We start from the raw sequence: 21694 nt of genomic DNA, 5'->3' as shown, positions 1-21694 counted from the left end.
ACACTCAATCAAGGCCTCTTTTGGGTAAATTCAGTCTGATTATGTCCCTTTCACAAGTACACACACTACCCTAGTGAACATGCCATAGGAAATGCTGCCCAAAGGAAAGAAACCTTCAAATGAGTTTTGCAGTTTTCACATTGGTGCAGAATGTGTGTTTCCTTTTCAACATCTTCGTAAATTATGGAATATGAATAGAATTCAAATAAAAAGGTAATCACAATATGACAATTTTATATAATGTATTGCATCCACAGTCAGACAAGTGTATAAAAATCATCCAGTATCACTAATATTATCATCATCATTGGCTTTACGTAAGATTAGTGTCTAGTGACACAACTAATGAAGATGCATTTTAACGGAAGAACACAAGTTGAAAAAATAACGTGTTTTCTTTTATTGACATAACAGATTCAAATGATAAACCATTATTAACGTTAGTATACAAAACAGAAAATATGGAAAACATCAATTAAATAGTTAATTACAGCAAAAATGTCACATTAAATCTTGAGATGTAATAATGAGCAGTGATTAGACAACAGAAATGTCTGAAACTCCAAAAAAACAAGAGTAACAAACAAAATAAAACCCAATGGTGTTACATTAAAAATGTTCCAAATGAAAAGTGTACAGCCTATTATTGTGTTAAATCTGTGAAACTGTTTGATGTACTTTAGGATTGAAGGAGAGTTCCTCTAAGTGGTGCATATACAGTATGTGAATAGAGTATCATAAATTGTAATTTAATTGTGATATAACAATGTTAATATAATAGATATACTAATATTTGAGGTCCAAGAAGACTTGCAAGCATGTATTCCTCATTCAAATGTAAGTTCTGCAGTTTACAGATTTATCTAAAATTTATCACAAAAGTTTTGCACTAAATGCAACAATCTAATAGTGACAACCAGCCAAACCGTGATGTGCTGCACATTTGTATGTTTGCAAACACGTACAGACTTGCAGCCTCAGCATCTCTAATTTTGCTTCATACAGTAGCATCAAATATTACACTGGAAAACAAATTGTTAATATTCATAATATAGACGTAGATATGGAACCTTTTACAATATAGAGAAGATATTTATCACAAATACAAGTTTTTTAAAAGAGTAAATGGCAAATTATCCATGACTATTGCCTTGAGGGCTAAATGTGTCCTGAGGATCATGTGTCAGGGTGATATTTCAAACATTATACAGCAGGCATATATTTAAACAGCTGCTGTGTGTCAACATGAGCTGCTAGTTCCTGGTTGTCTAATAAACAAACTCCACATTAAGTGTGATTTCATGGTTAAAGGTTCATTTTTATTAATTGATTTCTTTTTTGCTCCACCGTCTGATGACTCTATTGTCTGAAACTGAAATGGACGTGATGTCACTTCCTGTTTGAGTTGTGTGCTGTGATTGACTCATTGATTCAAGCACAGAAATATCTTCTATTTGTCTGTTTCTGTTGGCATCTGTCTTCTCTTCATTGTCACCATCATCTTCCTCATGTTCTTCCACACACTGTATCTCATGAGACTCATGTATGTCCACAGGATCAGTACTCAACTCATTCACATCAGTCTGGTGCTCATCATTTGTGTTTGAGGTGAATGTGTGAGATGAATGAATGCAGCAGAACTGCTCATTCACATCATCGTTTTGACTGTCGGCAGGAAAATCTGTCACAATAACATTACACTACATTAGTTTTACTTGTATTAAAACTAATAATGTAAAACTAATATCACAATTTTCATATATCTATACACAATATATCTCTCTCTCTCATATAGGTGATTCATCAGTTTTGGGCACTTTCATGTCCCAGGATTAGATTTTTTTATTATTTCTATTTAAACTTTTTTTCTCCCAATTTGGCATGGCCAATTCCCAATGTGCTTTTAGGTCCTCGTGGTTGCATAGTGACTCGCCACAATCTGAGTGGTGCCTCTGCGTCTTAGACCATCAACTCGAGCATCTTATCACTTGGCTTGTTGTGCGTGTTGCCACGGAGACATAGCATGTGTGGAGGCTTTACGCCATCCACCGTGGCATCCACACCCAACTCACCCCACCGAGAATGAACCACATTATAGCGACCACGAGGAGGTTACCCCCATGTGACTCTACCCTCCCTAGCAACTGGGCCAATTTGGTTGATTAGGAGACCTGGCTGGAGTCACTCAGCACACCCTGGTATTTGAACTATTTTTCTTTTTGTTATATAAAAGCCATTACATTACCTTTAAGCTGGAATCTTTTTATCATGCCTTCATAATTTTTTTCTGGTACTCTTTAAGTGTGTTTTATGTACAGATTTTTACCAGACTTTCAATTAAGGAACACTTTACATTAATGTACACTTTAAGGGTTTATAAACAGGGTTGAGGAGTACCGGAATACATGCAACGAGATAACGTATTTAAAATACAAAAAATAAATAACTGTATTTCACTACAGTTACACTTTAAATCTATGGTAATCATAAAACAGTTACATTCAAATAGTATTATTTTGTTTACTATAGAGATTAATTGTCATTTTTTATATTGAATATTTAGTCTATTAGATTGGAAACATTAATCCATATAAATGATGCAAGGCAAAATATATTAATATTTAAGATACATTCTCTGAAAATAAATCTAAATAACTTAATATCAGTGTAGTTCCTCAAGTAAATGTACCTTATTTCAATCAGAAAGCATGTTAAAAAAATGAACAGCTCACTTGATTACACAACAGATTTATCTCACAAAAACAACTTAATAACCAACATAAACTTTTTTATCCCCTTTTTCTCCCAATTTGGAATGCCCAATTTCCACTACTTAGTAGGTTCTCGTGGTGGCGAAGTTACTTACCTCAATCCGGGTGGCGGAGGACAAGTCTTAGTTGCATCTGCTTCTGAGACAGTCAATCCGCACATCTTATCACGTGACTCGTGGTGCATGACACCGCGGAGACTCACAGCACGTGGAGGCTCATGCTACTCTCCGCAGTTCACATACAACTTACCACATGCTCCACTGAGAGCAAGAACCACTAATCGTGACCACGAGGAGGTTACCCCATGTGACTCTACCCTCGCTAGCAACCAGGCCAAAATGGTTGCTTAGGAGACTTGGCTGGAGTCACTCAGCACACCCTGGATTTGAACTCATGACTCCAAGGGTGGTAATCATCTTCAATACTAGCTGAGCTACCCAAGCCCTAAAAACTCTTTCTTCTAAATGGAACTTGGTATTACCATTTTCTTCACAATAAGATAAACAAAGCAACACATTAATAAACTATAATTTAAAACACCATAGGCCATGACCACTGAAAGCTGCGGCAAACGTGCAAGAGGGTGCATCAGCTCGTAAACAGCTTGCTGTGCAGCTGGATCCTGGATTTCCTGTCACGCAGACGTCAGGTGGTTAGAATGGGCAGCAACATCTCCTCATCACTGACCCTCAACACTGGAGCCCCGCAGGGCTGTGTTCTCAGCCCACTCCTGTATTCACTATACACACATGACTGTGTGGCAACACATAGCTCCAATGCCATCATTAAGTTTGCTGACGATACGACGGTGGTAGGTCTGATCACTGACAATGATGAAAGAGCCTACAGAGAGGAGGTGCACACTCTGACATGCTGGTGTCAGGAGCACAACCTCTCCCTCAATGTCAGTAAGACCAAGGAGCTTGTAGTGGACTTCAGGAAGAAAGACAGAGAACACAGCCCCATCACCATTAATGGAGCACCGGTGGAGAGAGTCAGCAGTTTCAAGTTCCTCGGTGTCCACATTACTGAGGAACTTACATGGTCCGTCCACACTGAGGCCGTTGTGAAGAAGGCTCACCAGCGCCTCTTCTTCTTGAGAGGGCTGAGGAAGTTTGGAATGAACCACCACATCCTCACACGGTTCTACACCAGCACTGTAGAGAGCATCCTGACTGGCTGCATCACCACCTGGTATGGCAATAGCACCGCCCACAACTGCAAAGCCCTGCAAAGGGTGGTGCGAACTCCCAGACACATCATCGGAGGTGAGCTTCCCCTCCCTCGAGGACATATACACCAGGTGGTGTGTGAAAAAAGCTCGGAGGATCATCAGAGACTCCAGCCACCCGAGTCATGGTCTGTTCTCACTGCTACCATCAGGCAGGCGGTATCGCAGCATCAGGACCCGCACCAGCCGACTACATGACAGCTTCTTCCCCCAAGCAGTCAGACTGTTGAACAATTGCTCTCACGATCAATAATTTGCACTGCACTTTAATTAATCTATAATCTCACACTGGACTCTCAACATATTCTCCTCAATACAACTACTTGTATATATATATATGTATACTCTTTACTTATTGTATTGTATATTGTGTATTCTATACTGTGTGTATTGTTTACTGTACATTGTATATTATTATTGTGTTGTGTAAGTATGTGTACATTTGATATGTAAATTGTTTTGTGTAAATATGTTGTTTACTGTAATTGGTATATGTCTCATCACTGTCATGACTGCTATGTTGCTCGGAACTGCACACAAGAATTTCACCTACTGTTGCACTTGCGTACATGGTAGTATGACAATAAAGTGATTTGATTTGATTTGATTTGATCAGCGGAAGCGTTTTCATTTAGACTTTTTCATTTAGACTTTTTCATAAAGCAGCTCTGACCGCACATAGAAATTCTAGTTTCTGAGTTCATGCTTATTTAGATCACTTGCTACCTTATAATTTGAATTTACAGACAAAAGGAAATAACATCGAGGAGTTTCCTTTTATATGCTAACATGCAAAATTTGCTCCCGCGGAAATGCCATAACAACACTGATTCTGTGTGTAACTTATTTAGTAGCCTATGTTTGTATAATTTGTCCATTCTTTGCTGTCTTCATCATTGTGAGCTCTTTGAAATGCATCTGGACTATGAAGTGCATCTTCGCAACCAGGGTTTGAAGTTTAACTTTTTGGCTCACTGGCCACTGTGACTAATAGTTTTCTAAAGTCACTAGCCACTCAGCATTTTCACTAGCCAAAATCCCCTGCCTTGCAAAAAGTGATAAAGCTAAATGGAGACTTTAACGGCATGCATTTTTATGGACATTTTACTTGAACGAGACTGATTTTAGTTTATCAGCACACAAGCCTAATGATTTAAGTCACCTTTAGAATATTTGAAGGTAAAAATAGCCAGTTAGAACTGTAGGAAAATGTTTCAAAAATGTGTCTATAATTCATGGAAGTTTGAATCCCTTCATTCTAAACTGTACATACCTATATGAAAGTTTACCATTGTTTCACCATTATTTAACAGTGGCATTTGTAATGATAAGGTCATTATTACAGGTAAAGACCATGGGTGGATCCACATTAATGTGGTTAGATTAATGTTGATATTTTTTTCTACAAAATTACATTTAGTATTTGTTAGGAAAAAACGAATAGATTAAACACATTAAGAAACTTTTAACTAGGGTCACGTGACACCATGCGAGCAGCAGACATGTGAGCGATGAGCCCTGTGCACTTTGTTAGTTTTTTTTATTTGTGCTCAAGCTGAAACCTCTGATGGGCCTGCAGACTGGGGACTCTATTTGGATGGCATGGCTGGGGATATTCAGCAGCAACTGTCCAACATGTTTGTGATGCTGATGAAGGTTGTTGCCGACTTGGAGGATCTCGCTGTAATACGTTGATTGATTACGGCGATGGAAACAAAATTTGCTGAGTTGGTTACAAGAGTGGCAGTTGTTGAGAAACTGATTGTTTATCTGGAGTCCTCGCAAATGGAATTATCCGCTAATCCACTCATGACCAAAATGGACCTGGGACACATTCTGGAAAAACTGGAAAATCTCGAAAATAGGAGCCGAAGAAATAATGTACGGATTGTTGGAATTTCAGAGCATGAAGAAGGCAGAGATATGGTAAAATTCCTAGACGAGCTCTTCCCGAGTTTTCTCGACATAACAGGACATAAGCTGGAAATCGAGCGAGCAAGCTCACAGAGTCCCGGCTTGCAGATCTGCATGTGGAAACAGGCCCCGATAAATTCTGGCCAAATTTCTAAGATCATCCGATAAAGATCTCGTGTTGTGCGAGAAGCAAAGTAAAATTTTCTAGTTCCTGGACTTTGAGAATTAGACAAGAGAGAAACGGGATCGATTCAAGCAGTGTAAGAAACTCTGGCATCAACGGAAGATTGCTTTTGCACTGATGTTTCCGGCCAATCAAACTAAAAAGATGGTCTTTTATAAAGTTGATGGACTGAGTAAGGCATGGTGTTTTATTTTTATGCAGCCTCCGAGTGAATTTGACTCTTGACCATCCGAGGAACCGGGACAGCTGTTTTGTTTCTTTTAGTGCTGGTTCCGCCTAGCGGCTGGAGATTGATTTGTGGAATGGCACTGCTTCAGGGACACTTGTGGATTAAAGTTCCTTGTGCTTATGCCTCCTGTTAGCTGGAGTTTGTTTTGTGGAGTATTTTTGCAGGACATTGGAATGATTATTTCATCTGCTGCACTCATAAACAGCCGGATCACTGAACACTTGTTTGTCTGTCTGAGGAAACTAAAGGCTTTATATCAGTTGGAATTTGTTTTGTGGAGGAAAACCCCTTCGAGACAGTTCTGTGAATGAACCTACATGTTATTTGTGTTTATTCTGCCTATTGGCTGGAGTTTGTTTTACAAAGTATTTTCTGTTATGTAATTTTTGCCTTACAAAATCTGTGCAGAAGCAACGGACTTGAGCAATTCGACGGCAAAGTTGTCGTGGGGGCTTTCGTAGGTGTACATGGACCATTTGAGTTTAGAGGGATAGAGTTTAGTTAGTGCTGTCGTGCACGGTGTTAATGCACACGTTTTACTTTTTTTCCTGATGGTTTCGTTTGGGGGAAGTTCGGAGTTTGATTGTTGTCCTAATGTTGGAATGTGGTCTGTATAATCTTATTTTTTACACAATGTCAATTCTATTATATCAAAATGTCAAATGTTAATATGAGTGGGTGTGACAGGGCGGAGGGCGGGGCCGGGTCGTAATTTTACACCCCCCCTCCCTTATCAGGCTAATCAAGCATCCGAGAGGGATAAAAGCCGACTACGGACGGTAGTGCGACAGAGAGAGAACATTTACGGGCAGCCGTCCGTCCTATGTGTGTGTTTGTGTCATTTGGTTTATTTCTTCATTAAACTATTATTTATATTGTCAAGCCGGTTCTCGCCTCCTCCTTTCCATTGAACTGCTTTACAGTGGGTTATCTTTCTCCATGTGGAATGTGAATGGGTTACGGCACCCCATAAAAAGAAGGAAGGTTATTTCTTTTCTTAAATGTAAGAAATGTTATATAGTGTTTCTTCAAGAAAGAAGAAACAGATCAGGAAGCTGAAACATTTTTGAAGATATAGGGTGGACATGTTTTCTATAGTGCTGGCTCAAGTAAGAGCAGGGGAGTCATTATATGGATAAATAAACATCTACAATTCAAATGTCTCAAACAGATTATATATAAATTAGGGAGAATCATTATTGTTTTAGCAGAAATTCAGGGGCAAAGTTGGTTTTGGCTAAGATTTACGAACCTAACGTTGATGATCAGGGCTTTTTTATTGATCTCAAAGGGATGTTGCAAGCCGCTGACACCGCTTATGATATAATATTGGGAGGAGACTTTAATCTATTGATGACTGAGTCCTTGATCATAGTGAAGCAAAAGTGTTTAAGCCCCCTAGAGCAACATTGATGCTTCACGGGATGTGTAAAAATCTTGGTCTTGGGCGACTTTTATATAGTTGTTGCTTTAATGTATCCCTTTTGCAAAAACTTTTTTCCCACTAATTTTAAAGACTGAAATCAATGTTTATATGGAGACCAACTGGTCTTCAGTATCTTCTGTGAGTGTGGCTTGGGAGGCACTTAAGGCAGTTCTTAGGGGCCAGATCATACAATATGCTGCATTCATAAAGAGATCCAAGGCACGAGAACTTGTGGAGTTGGAAGGGACTATTAAAAGTGCAGAGGCAGAGCAGAAGAAGATATCTGACCTGATTGAAATACAGATATAATACTATTTTGTCACGGAAAATTGGGTTTTGGTTATTCAAGGAAAGACAGTCTTACTTTGAGAAGGGGGACAAAGCAGGGAGGATTTGGCTAGATATATAAAGCAGAGAGTGTCTTTTTCTACCATTCCCATCTGCTGGTGGTGAAATTTGTACTTCGGCCATTGATATTAGTAATGCCTTTAAAGAGTTCTATCTTGGTCTTTATAGTTCCACATCTTCGTCTGCTGATGAAGATATTAGAAACTTTGTGGATCCATTACAGGATTTCTGCAGGTATCATCAAATCTAATTTAATGCTTTTTAATGCCATCCAAAGACCCATGACTAACCACGTATATACAGTGGGTACGGAAAGTATTCAGACCCCCTTAAATTTTTCACTCTTTGTTATATTGCAGCCATTTGCTAAAATCATTTAAGTTCATTTTTTTTCCTCATTATTGTACACACAGCACCCCATATTGACAGAAAAACACAGAATTGTTGACATTTTTGCACATTTATTAAAAAAAGAAAAACTGAAATATCACATGGTCAGACCCTTTGTTCAGTATTTAGTAGAAGCACCCTTTTGATCTAATACAGCCATGAGTCTTTTTGGGAAAGATGCAACAAGTTTTTCACATCTGGATTTGGGTATCCTCTGCCATTCCTCCTTGCAGATCCTCTCCAGTTCTGTCAGGTTGGATGGTAAATGTTGGTGCACAGCCATTTTCAGGTCTCTCCAGAGATGCTCAATTGGGTTTAAGTCAGGGCTCTGGCTGGGCCATTCAAGAACAGTCACGGAGTTGTTGTGAAGCCACTCCTTCGTTATTTTAGCGGTGTGCTTAGGGTCATTGTCTTGTTGGAAGGTGAACCTTCGCCCAGTCTGAGGTCCAGACCACTCTGGAGAAGGTTTTCGTCCAGGATATCCCTGTACTTGGCCGCATTCATCTTTCCCTCGATTGCAACCAGTCGTCCTGTCCCTGCAGCTGAAAAACAACCCCACAGCATGATGCTGCCACCACCATGCTTCACTGTTGAGACTGTATTGGACAGGTGATGAGCAGTGCCTGGTTTTCTCCACACATACCGCTTAGAATTAAGGCCAAAAAGTTCTATCTTGGACTCATCAGACCAGAGAATCTTATTTATCACCATCTTGGAGTCCTTCAGGTGTTTTTTAGCAAACTCCATGCGGGCTTTCATGTGTCTTGCACTGAGGAGAGGCTTCCGTCAGGCCACTCTGCCATAAAGCCCCGACTGGTGGATGGCTGCAGTGATGGTTGACTTACTACAACTTTCTCCCATCTCCCGACTGCATCTCTGGAGCTCAGCCACAGTGATCTTTGGGTTCTTCTTTACCTCTCTCATCAAGGCTCTTCTACCCCGATAGCTCAGCTTGGCCGGACGGCCAGCTCTAGGAAGGGTTCTGGTCGTCCCAAACGTCTTCCTTTTAAGGATTATGGAGGCCACTGTGCTCTTATGAACCTTAAGGGCAGCAGAAATGTTTTTTGTAACTTTGGCCAGATCTGTGCCTTGCCACAATTCTGTCTCTGAGCTCTTCAGGCAGTTCCTTTGACCTCATGATTCTCATTTACTCTGACATGCACTGTGAGCTGTAAGGTCTTATATAGACAGGTGTGTGGCTTTCCTAATCAAGTCCAATCAGTATAATCAAACACAGCTGGACTCAATTGAAGGTGTAGAACCATCTCAAGGATGATCAGAAGAAATGGACAGCACCTGAGTTAAATATATGAGTGTCACAGCAAAGGGTGTGAATACTTAGGACCATGTGATTTTTCAGTTTTTCTTTTTTAATAAATGTGCAAAAATGTCAACAATTGTGTTTTTCTGTCAATATGGGGTGCTGTGTGTACAATAATGAGGAAAAAAAATGAACTTAAATGATTTTAGCATATGGCTGCAATATAACAAAGAGTGGAAAATTTAAGGGGGTCTGAATACTTTCCGTACCCACTGTATATATATACATTGTTTCTGACCATGTCAATCCCTTTATGGCCACCATGTACCCATCCTCTGATGGCTACTTCCAGCAGGATAATGCACCATGTCACAAAGCTCGAATCATTTCAAATTGGTTTCTTGAACATGACAATGAGTTCACTGTACTAAAATGGGTCACAGTCACCAGATCTCAACCCAATAGAGCATCTTTGGGATGCGGTGGAACGGGAGCTTCGTGCCCTGGATGTGCGTCCCACAAATCTCCATCAACTGCAAGATGCTATCCTATCAATATGGGCCAACATTTCTAAAGAATGCTTTCAGCACCTTGTTGAATCAATGCCACGTAGAATTAAGGCAGTTCTGAGGGCGAAAGGGGGTCAAACACAGTATTAGTATGGTGTTCCTAATAATCCATTAGGTGAGTGTATATATATATATATATATATATATATATATATATATATATATATATACATATACATATACATATATACACACACATATACAAACGATACATTTTTAAAAAGCCCATGTCCCAATTGTAACCATTCAAATTGACAATGATGCAATGATGATAATCTTGGATAATTGAGACAATCTACATAATTTAAATAAACTGTATCACTCTGAAATTAAAATATAAAAATGTATTTGCAGATATGTCAAATTTAATTTAACATAGTACCAATCAACTAGATACTGAATGCTATAGGCATACTGAAAAAATCAGGCCATGACTACAAAAAAGCCATTATGTTTCTGTTTGTGTAAATTGTAAATCGCACCTTTGCCTGCAGCACCGCATTCAAACCAAACGCTGCTCAAATGTCGATCGATTTTCCTTCGGTAGTGGCTCCGCAGGAAGCGGTGGTCACTACAGCAGCAGTTGAGGTGGTAGTATGTCAAAAATACTAGAAAAGGTAGTATCCTCCCAAATATGTTCATTTCTACAGAGAAATAGTATATATGAAGAATTTCAATCAGGATTTAGGCCTCATCACAGTACAGAGACTGCACTTATCAGAGTTACAAATGACTTGCTCTTATCATCTGATCGCGGCTGCATTTCTCTTCTAGTGCTTTTAGATCTTAGTGCTGCATTCGACACGATAGATCACAACATTCTCTTGAATAGGCTGGAGAATTATGTTGGAATTTGTGGAGTGGCATTAGCATGGTTTAGGTCATATTTAGCAGACCGCTACCACTTTGTCTATTTAAATGAGGAATTGTCAAACCAAACAAAAGTAAAGTATGGAGTGCCACAGGGATCGGTTTTAGGGCCTCTGCTTTTCTCCATGTATATGCTTCCCCTGGGAGATATTATCAGGAATCGTGGAATAAGTTTCCACTGCTATGCTGACGATACACAACTTTATATTTCTTCAAAACCTGATGAGATTTCACCATTCTCAAAATTAGCAGAGTGTATCAATGAAATAAAATATTGGATGGCCAGAAATTTCCTTCTACTCAGTTCTGACAAAACAGAGGTTCTAATTATTGGACCAAAAAACTCTAAAAATAAGCCACTAAAATATAATTTGACTCTAGATGGATGTACTGTTACATCATCTTCAACAGCAAAGAAATTAGGTGTTATATTTGATACCAATCTGTCCTTTGAAAATCAAATTACAAATGTTTGTAGAACAGCATTCTTCCACCTAAGAAATATTGCTAAATGAAGGCATATGCTCTCGGTTGCTGATGCCGAAAAACTAATTCATGCGTTCATGACCTCAAGACTAGATTATTGTAATGCATTACTGGGAGGATGTCCAGCAAGATCAATAAATAAACTTCAATTGGTTCAAAATGCAGCAGCCAGAGTGCTGGCGAGAACCAAGAAATATGATCATATTAGCCCCATTTTATCATCGTTACATTGGCTACCTGTTAAATTCCGTATTGATTTTAAAATTCTGTTAACTACGTACAAAGCTTTGAATGGTCTAGCTCCGCAGTACTTCAGTGATCTTCTAACACGCTATATTCCAACACGTTCATTAAGATCGCAAAATTCTGGCCTATTAATAGTTCCTAGAATATCAAAATCCACTAAAGGAGGAAGATCCTTTTCATATTTGGCTCCTAAACTATGGAATAGTCTCCCAAACACTGTTCGAGATGCAGACACACTCTCTCAGTTTAAGTCTAGACTAAAGACTCATCTATTTAGCCAGGCATACACCTAATTTATCCCACAATTAGGCTGCTTTAGTTGGGTCTGCCGGAACCAGAAACCAGAAACATTGAGCATGATCTCTAACTCTGCAATAAATTCAATGGCATCTACGCTTACATCTTTTTATTTGTTTCCCTGTCTCAACCTCAGGACTCCTATCCTGAGGTCACCAGAACCGGCTGGATCCAGCACCATTCCTGCTTCATGTTGGACTCCACTGCTACATGTCGCAGAATGATGATGACTAAATGCAGCCGGTGCCAGCCAAACATCACTTCAATCTATTATGACGGACTTCAGAGGATGAAATTATGCCAACTCCAACCTGCATCACCTCTGCCTATTTATGGACTACGATCCTGAAATGAAATGCTTAGACTAACAATTGCCAACAAAAGCCTTCATCAGCCAATTAACAAGGACAATTGCATCTATGTGAATTTCTGCAATTAATCAAGATGGACTTCAAAGACTTTGGTCATTAATCTTACAGTTCAAACACAATCTATGTTTAATCAATGACCCTTATCACTTAGTTTAATAATTTTAAACCATGATTTTACCTATACATAATTAATATTTACATTACATTCATAATGTTAGCCAGAGGGGATCTGGCCCCCACAGTGAGTCTGGTTTCTCCCAAGGTTATTTTTCTCCATTAATCTACATCTTATGGAGTTTTGTGTTCCTTGCCACAGTCGCCTACAGCTTGCTCACTGGGGTTATTAATACAATTATCATTTAATTATTTATAAACACTATTAAAATTCGTATTTTATCTAAATTACACAATGATGATTAATCGACTTTATAGACATTACAGTTCTTATCGTCTGTTAATGCTAATATTCTGTAAAGCTGCTTTGAAACGATGTGTGTTGTGAAAGGCGCTATACAAATAAAACTGACTTGACTTGACTAGTAGTAGTTGCTGAAATGTTACTTTGTTGGTCACGGCGAAGTAACTTGAGATAGTTAATTGCTGTCTGCCTTTCACAGCCGATCGGACTGCATATGAGATTTAACGGCTCCATGTTGACAACCAACCATGTAAGCAACCATGTCCTAAATTCTTTGTCTTCTAGCCACTTTAGCTGGAATTTGCACTTACCCATTTCTTTGCAACTTTACTAAATTTACGTTCTCTGTTCTAACTCCTCCAGGTCCCAGCTGCCTCTGTCCAAACATCCGGCGTTACGTCAATTTTGCACCGGCCGGAGGTAATTACCAAACTGGATCTGCGTGTTTATCACACCAATATTTTTGCGAGAGCAAATCAAAGTTATTAATTGTGAAGGCTATATTCAAAATAAATTTGTAATATTATTTTTTCAAAACGATCTAAAATTTTTAATGCCTGTAGGAATAACATTTAATGCTTTTTAATGCCATTTAAGGCCTTAATTTTCACAAAATCCATTTAATGACTTTTAATGCCCTCCGGAAACCCTGCACTAAAACTCCCTAAACTGACGACTGAGCAAAAAAAAATCTATTGATTCTGAGATAACCTTGGAGGACCATGACAAAGTAATTCAGTCCTTACCTACCGACAAGGCTCCGGGGCCAGGTGGTTTTACCACTGAATTTTATAGATCTTATGCTACAGAATTGGCTCCACTTTTGATAGAAGTTTAAACAGAATCATTAAAGAATGGAAAGCTTCTCCCAACACAAGTCTGGATCAGTCTGATTCTTAAAAAGGAAAAAGATCCAAGTGAGTGTAAAAGTTACAATCCAATTTCCCTGATCCAGCTAGATGTAAAAACATTTTTTAAACATTTTGGCTAACTGATTAAGTTATGGTATCTCTTATACATATAGATCAGGTGGGGTTTATTCGGGGCCGCAGCTCTTCTGATAACATTAGGCGTTTAATCAATATCATGTGGTCAGTGGCAAATGATTAGTCTCTGGTTGCTGCCATCTCATTTAACGCCGAAAAGGCATTTGATATGGTAGAATGGGATTATCTTTTTAAGATTTTGGAAATGTATGGGTTCAAGAGTACATTTATTGGTTGGATTAAGTTACTAATGACAAATGCAGACTATTTTACTCTGAATAGGGGCACTTGACAAGAGTTGCCCTCTTTCCCCATTATTGTTCTGTCTTACCCTGGAACCATTAGCAGCTGTGATTAGAAAGAAGGATGATTTTCCAGGGGTGGTGGCGCATAAGCCTCTGCTTTACGCAGATGATATTTTATTATTTGCCTCTGAACCTACTAGATCTATGCCTTACCAGAACAGAATTAATCATTCCTTTTCCAAGTTCTCAGGATACAAAATCAATTGGTCTAAATCCGAAGATTTGGCTCTGACAGTGTACTGTCCAGTAACGTCTTTCCAGCAGGATGCCTTCCAGTGGCCCAAACAGGGCATTAAGTATTTGGGCATTTTATTCCCAGCAAATTTGTCTGATTTAGTTAGTGTTAATTTTGGCCCTTTAATAAAAAGGTTTTCGAGCAATGTGGGCTCTTCATTACATTAATCGATGATTGGGAAGGTTAATGTTATTAAAATTAATTGTATTCCAAAATGTAACTCCCTGCTACAATCTCTCCCTGTATATGTCCCCCTCTCTTATTTCAAGCAATTTGATAGCATAGCATTGCGTTTCAATAAGTTACATAGGCTGATTGACAAAGGTTGGCTATGCCTACCATTTTTTTATTTTTATTACTATGCGTTCAGTCTCAGACATTTGGCTCATTGTAACTTCCATCTGAGAGAGCCCCTCCCAGCTTTGATATTGAACAGGAAGTTCTTGCTGTATTTCAAAGCCTCTCTATCAAACTATTCCGAAAAGTTCAGTTATACCCTGTTATTTCACATTTACACTCTGTATGGACAAAAGTGTCCAGAATGTTTAAATCGAGCATTTATTTAAATGTTGCCTCGAGCATATGGCAGAACCCAAGAATGTGTATTGGTAAGGCCCCTTTCTGCTGGTCAGAGTGGATTGTGAGGGGTGTTGCTAAACTCGGTGACCTATATGAGAGTGTAGTGTTTAGATCATTTGAAAATTTTATTCAACATTTTGGGATCCCCAGATCTCAGTTTTAGAGGTATTTACAACTGGAGTGGTGGTGGCGTAATGGCTAAAGCACTGGGCTGTTAATCAGAAGGTCGTTGGTTCGAACCCCACGGCCACCACCATTGTGTCCTTGAGTAAGGCACTTAACTCCAGGTTGTTCTGGGGGGATTGTCCCTGTAATAAGTGCACTGTAATTTGCTTTGGATAAAAGCGTCTGCCAAATGCATAAATGTAAATGTACAACTGCGCCACTGTTTTGCTTTGTACTGTTTTTTTCTCTGGAGTATGGGAGAAAGATTTCAACTTGGTATTGGAGGAGGGAGCGTGGGCTAGGATTATTAAAAACGTTAAGTCTGCATCTAGAGATGCAAGGGTGAGTCTTATGCAATTATTTTTTTTTTTTATATAGATTATATTGGAACCCTTAAGATTGTATAGGCTTGGTCTTAAAGACGCACCCACCTGCTGGCTATGCCAGTCGGAGGATGGAGACATGGCCCAAGTTATTGGTGGTGTGTTGAGATCTATAAATTCTGGTTGAAGGTTCAGAATTTTGTGTGTGACGTGGTAGGCACTCGGGTTTCGTTTTGCCCCAGACTTTGTGTTCTGGGCGATGGGGCGGTCATCGATGTGGGGATAGTCATATAGAGAACTGGGTTCTGACCTGTATGATGATCGCCAGGCAGGTTATTTTGAGGGGTTGGAGGTCAGCTGGTGCGCCCCCATATCCGGAGTGGTGCAGGGAGGGTGGCAGCTTATGAGGAGGTGTCATTGGGAAGATGAGGTGACTTGGATTTTTTTATCTGGAAATGGGCCAGATATTTGGAGATTTTGGAGGGCTCTCAGGTGGGGCGTGGAGAGAGTGGTGTAGTATAGTATTGTTTTAAGTGAGTATGATTATATATATATATATATATATATATATATCATCTGTTCTAAATTAAAGTGTAAGTGTAGTGCGTATCTGTTAGAAGTTACTGTCTTTATTTTTTAAATTACATATGTTAGTCAGCAGGTGGTGGCAAAAGATCATTTTTGTGTGTAATATGAGAATTTATGTGACGTAAAGTGAATCTGTTAGTCATATTTACATAGAACAGCGCTCCATGATCGCTCGTATTACTAGTACATTACCAAAGCTAGGAAATAGATTTAAATGGGTTAAATGAGATTAAGGCTCATCACAGCTGAGAGACACAACAGACTGATTTATTACAGAACTCAAGGTGCTTACCTTTTATTGGAGTATCCACATTGGATACATGCTGTTTAAAATGGCAGAGGACATCGCTGTTTCTATAGTGAATGACTCTTGCGCACCGGCTACTGCGAAATAGAGAGGAATATCCCTGCTTGGACATCTATTTTCCACTGAGAAAGCTGACCTTCAGAAAGCTGACAGCATCTCTGATTGGGTGTGGCAGCAAGTGGTCGCACATGCTCCATCTCTCTCTTTTTTTCTTTTTAATTGTAAGATTTAATAAAAAACAATTATTACCAAAAAGAAACTTTTAACTACTAAGTAATAAACATAATGTCTAATAGATTCACTCTAATAGATTTAATATGACTCTATAAATGTACCAGTTAGTGTTACAGCATAAATAAAACAAATAAACATTTTAGTAAGGATGTTGATGTGTATTTATAAAACTGATATATAAAACGTGTATTTGTCATCTCTTTACTCTTTACTATCAGTGTTTTTTGTAATAGTAGTTTGTAGTTTGAGAGGTTTGAGTTCCTCCATATAGAGCTTTATTCTAGAATGTTCTCAATAGAATTCAAATGGATCACATAAATTGTGGTCTAAAGTCCACAATTCGCGGTCATGCGAAAGCACACTTCATTCACCCAACAAAGATGCATGTGAGTTAAGAGAGGCATATTTAGTACTTATAAAATGCTGAACGCAAGATGAATACCATTACATTTGCTTTGACAGCGGCTCAGAGTCACCTGACATTCACAACATTTTCAATGTAGGAAACAACCCTGAAAATTTCACCTGCCAAAGTGGCTAGAAAAAAGTGACATTGGGTGTTAATTTAAAACCCTACTCACAACCCTGTTTCTAAAGAGGTTCATTAATGACTTATAAGTCTTTTACAAATGCATTGTTAATAACTGATATGCAGTTATAACAGCCAGAATATAAAGGCAACTTTGATGCAATATTTAACAAATAGTAAGCATTTTAACTTGCATGTTATAAATGCTTAACAGAGCGCAGCTGCAAAGTTCTGAGTTTGCAAATATTCCATTCAATACTCTCTCAATAAGTTACACATTTATTAAAACTTACTGAATTAAAACCAGTAATGCAATGACAGTAACATTGTCAAATGTAACAAAGAGTAATTGTTTTCCATTCTAAATTTACTTGAGTAAAAAGTACCCACCTTTAAACCTAATCTTAAAAGTGCATTTTCTCCAAAAAAAAGTGACTCAAGTAAATGTAAAAGAGTAAATGTAGCATTTTACTACCCACCTTAGGATGCATGTATGTATGTACATACACAGTTGGACTATTTTTTAGTGGACAAATTGAACAAACTAGTGAGAGTGTGAAAACATTTTTAACATCACTTTACTCCCTAGAAGTCCACAGTGCCCGAAATTGAAGAAATACCTATTTATTTATATAAAAATATATCAATAAATAAATTGAATTCAAGTGTGTATCTCACCAGCACACTCGTGTTGGCAGTGGTGTTCTTCAGTGTTTGTTGAGACTGTGTCCACGAGTTGACCCTCATGCATGACGCGTGTGATCTCCTGCAGCTGGTACAATAACGTCAGCTCCTCATCTACAGCTACAGCACCTGTCATACTACAGCACACACACTCATATAACATATAATATACAATACCCTCTCCCTCTTGAATACCTACAGGACATCCCATTCTGCAGCACAGTGAGTACACACGTCAAACACAAAAATGACAGACACACCTGTCTGAGGAGACACTAGCTGCTGAAATGATTCTCTGGATCACGTCCTTCGTTTCATTTAATCTGTCCTGCAGCTGAGCCAACTCAAAATCAGCTGAAACAGACACACAAGAAATGGAACATCAGAGAGAGGGAGAGAGACATATCTGGATTTAAATATGGTGCATCTGTGTGTGTGTGTGTGTGTGTGTGTGTACATCATATACTGTATATATACATACTAATTTTCCTCTTTTCTGATCTGACATCAGTGAATCGGCTCTCGGGAGGATTGGTTGTTTTACCTTTGGATGTGATCTATAATAAACACGAACAAACACTTTCAGATGCCATGTAAGACAACAAGCTCAGCTGAAACACAATGATAGACAGACGTCTCACCTTAAATAGAATATAGAGGATGTACAGTAAGATGGCAAAGCCATAGATAGGAATGATCTGTCCTGCGAGGTTTGACTTTCTTCCAGTACTGGCTCCAGTGCCGGCTCCTTTAGCCCGGGCGATGGCCTCAGGATTATGAGCTCTTGAACTCTGCCGACCGGAATGCCGCTGCTCCTCGGATACTGCCGCTTTGTGCGGCATGGGAGGAAAATGCCCTGCAGACAAAATATATACATACTTTACACATTTGTGGTTATTTGTTCAGTTGGATGTTTGATATTTCTTATCGCACAAATATGGGAATAATGAACAGAACTCTTTAACTATTAACTATCACTGTTAATAGTTACAAGAACTGAACGGTTAAAAAAATTATATATACTTTATGTATATAAAATAAATAAATATGTAAATAAACTTTGAATAAAATAGTTTTTAAAAAAGATTCTCCTTTTATTTATGGATACATTTTTATTTACATATTTATTTATTATTTGTGATTTTATTTTTCATTGTTATGCTTGTTATTAGAATATCTGTGTATTTTTCGAATATCACTAGAGGACTGGATAATTTAGATAAGTCAAGTCATTTTTATATGTATAGTGCTTTTCACAAGATACATCGTTTCAAAGCAGCTTTACAGAAAATCATGCATTAACAAAAAAATGAATCAGTAATATCTATAACGTTTTAAGATAATCTCTTTCATTAATCAACTGCAGAAAACAAAACATTTATTTTAAATTGAACACAGAAATAGATGCTGTAATAAGAAATAAATAAATTGATAGATATAATAAAATATACAAAATTATAATAATAACAATAATTTCATGATAAATACCGCTGCTCGTGTTACCTTCATTCTGCGTCGCGTCTCTCTTTCCGCGAGATAAAAGCATTTTCGGCAGCAGGAGCGCGACGCACAGAACCACACATGACAGTATAGTGAGCTTATGAAATGTAGAAATACTCATTTTACATTAATCTAATGTGAACCAAGTGTAAATGTGAACGTTCCAGCTTTGAACTGTGTCTGCATCACACTGACGCGCACCTGCTACCCGCATCCATATTACAGCATCTTCTTTTCCGGTGTTGTGCCAACATGCGACGGCAGGGAAAGAATAATTTATGTTAATGAATAAAAGCGATATCTGATTTGGGCGATTTTGTAATATTAAATAGTAAAGCCCTACCTGATTGGTAGGAGAAACTATAAACCAACCCTAAAACTATTACTAAACCTCCCCATAAGCAATTAGGTAGAGCTTTCCTCATAAATATGAACGAGACTTTCCCCTGCAGTCCTACGTTTCCGCGAGCGGCTCGATCTGAACTGGGCGGTGTTTTTATTGGTCATGTGCTATTTTTCTAAATAATAATTATAGTTTTATTAATCACAATATTTTGTATTTATTCAACGTCTCATTTACGTTCATCATTGTCATTATTCAGGTGTAATTTATTTTGGTTACACTGGGCGGAGCAAAAGTGAATATTCATGAGTTTTCTGTTTCCTGTTAAAGCGACACTGAAAATAGGCTTGTTTGAGATAGAGATGGGCAGATCGAGGCTTCGTGAAGCAATGAAACAGTCGAAGCAAATGTGCCATTTTGTTTCGAGGCTTCGAATCAATCCGAAACCCGTCTCCACGGTGACACCTAGTGGTCACTTGCAGGTGTTGATCTGAAACAACCTTTACAAAGAGCTAATAAAAAAATGTGTTGGTTTTTTTTTTTTTTTATTGTATTTTTGTAATATATGAAGCTTGTAACCTGTAGTCTCTTCACATTGCATAATGTGATTTTGGTCATGAAAAATGAATATTAATAAAAATAAATCAAGCCACAATGTCTCCCTTTCTTATAGATTTTTATTCAAAAATATTAATTTCTCTGCTGTTGAAGGACTCAGCCTACTTCTTTTTTACAGATAATTTCTCCAGCCTTTGAAAAAATTCTCTCACAAGGGACACTTGTTGCTGGCATACAAAGATATTTTTTAGCTAGGACATACAAATGAGGAAAGATTACTGCTCTCTCTTTCCAGTAAGTTAGAGGATCATGAGTTCTGGGCAAAAACGCATCGCTGAGGTATTTTTTCACTTCCACTGTGGCATCAGCTGTAGGATTGTGTATCATCTGGGTCTCACGGATACGATTGTCAAAATGTTCCCATAAACTGTCTTGTGTTTCAACTGGTGTTGATGATGGGCCTGATGTTGACATTTGTGGTTCTGAATTAAAAGAAAACGGCAATTAGTAACAAATCATAAACTGACAACACATATGAAGTATAAATTTCATGAATCACATTACATAAGATAACATAGACTGAAACTCACCAGGAGTTGTGTTTGAACGCATCAGTGAAGCACACTCCAGTGTGATGTGCTTTTCAGCATCCAGGGCTTTGGCAGGATTTCCAAAAGCCACATTTTTAAACCTTGGGTCCAGCAGTGTAGCCAGTGCCAAGGCTCTAAAGTCTCGTACCCTCCACATCTGGAGTGCAGACCTTCTTGTAGATGTGAGCCTATGAGCCAACACAAGAGAAAACCATATTAATTAAAATAATGACAACAATATGAGAGTTATGGCCAATTACACGTATGGTCATAGTGTCCTACCTAATTGTACAGTTGATTCCTGCGTTGCATTTCCTTTTTCTGTGCAAGCTTGTGCTGCAACATCCTGTACAATGGTATGAGCTTTGAAGCAGACACTCTCTGTTCCTCTGACATCTCTGTTGTTGCTAGTTTGAATGGTTGAAGAAGTGTCAATGACTGTTGAATAATGTCATACTCAAGACTTGTCAGGGAGCAGTATCACTGTTTAAATTGGCAAGTGCAGCAGCCACTGGCTCACGTTGCTCATACAAGCGTTGTAGCATGTCGAATGTGCTGTTCCATCTCGTTTCAACCTCCTGTATCATTTTCAGACTTGGTCTGCCCATCAAGCTCTGCATCTCCACAAGCTTGTCCTTTGCTTTGCAGCTGGATCTGAACAACCCCACTATCTTTCTGGCTTTCTGGCGAATTTCATTGATGACTGGGGTTTGATCCAGGGCCTTTTTCACTATCAAATTCAAATTATGAGCAAAAC

General features: G+C 38.5%; 1 protein-coding gene across 2 annotated transcripts; it reads right to left on the bottom strand.

Annotated features, from left to right (window-relative positions):
* Window positions 1–126: 126 nt before the first annotated feature.
* ric3b (RIC3 acetylcholine receptor chaperone b) lies at window positions 127–19697 on the bottom strand. 2 transcript variants are annotated; one of them, XM_052119184.1, is made up of 6 exons: window positions 19435–19697; window positions 18588–18802; window positions 18428–18503; window positions 18207–18300; window positions 17941–18083; window positions 127–1681 (listed from the first exon to the last, which is right to left on the bottom strand). In XM_052119184.1, exons 1-6 carry the CDS (start codon window positions 19565–19567, stop codon window positions 1323–1325), a joined length of 1020 nt encoding a protein of 339 aa, XP_051975144.1. In that variant the 5' UTR covers window positions 19568–19697; the 3' UTR covers window positions 127–1322. The 2 variants fall into 2 exon arrangements, with proteins under 2 accessions (XP_051975144.1, XP_051975145.1); XM_052119185.1 differs by having other exon boundaries at window positions 19450–19697.
* Window positions 19698–21694: the final 1997 nt, after the last annotated feature.

The sequence above is a fragment of the Xyrauchen texanus genome, chromosome 46 (assembly GCF_025860055.1).
Source record: "Xyrauchen texanus isolate HMW12.3.18 chromosome 46, RBS_HiC_50CHRs, whole genome shotgun sequence".
Taxonomy (NCBI): domain Eukaryota; kingdom Metazoa; phylum Chordata; class Actinopteri; order Cypriniformes; family Catostomidae; genus Xyrauchen; species Xyrauchen texanus.
This window is presented reverse-complemented; position numbering and strand designations above follow the sequence as displayed.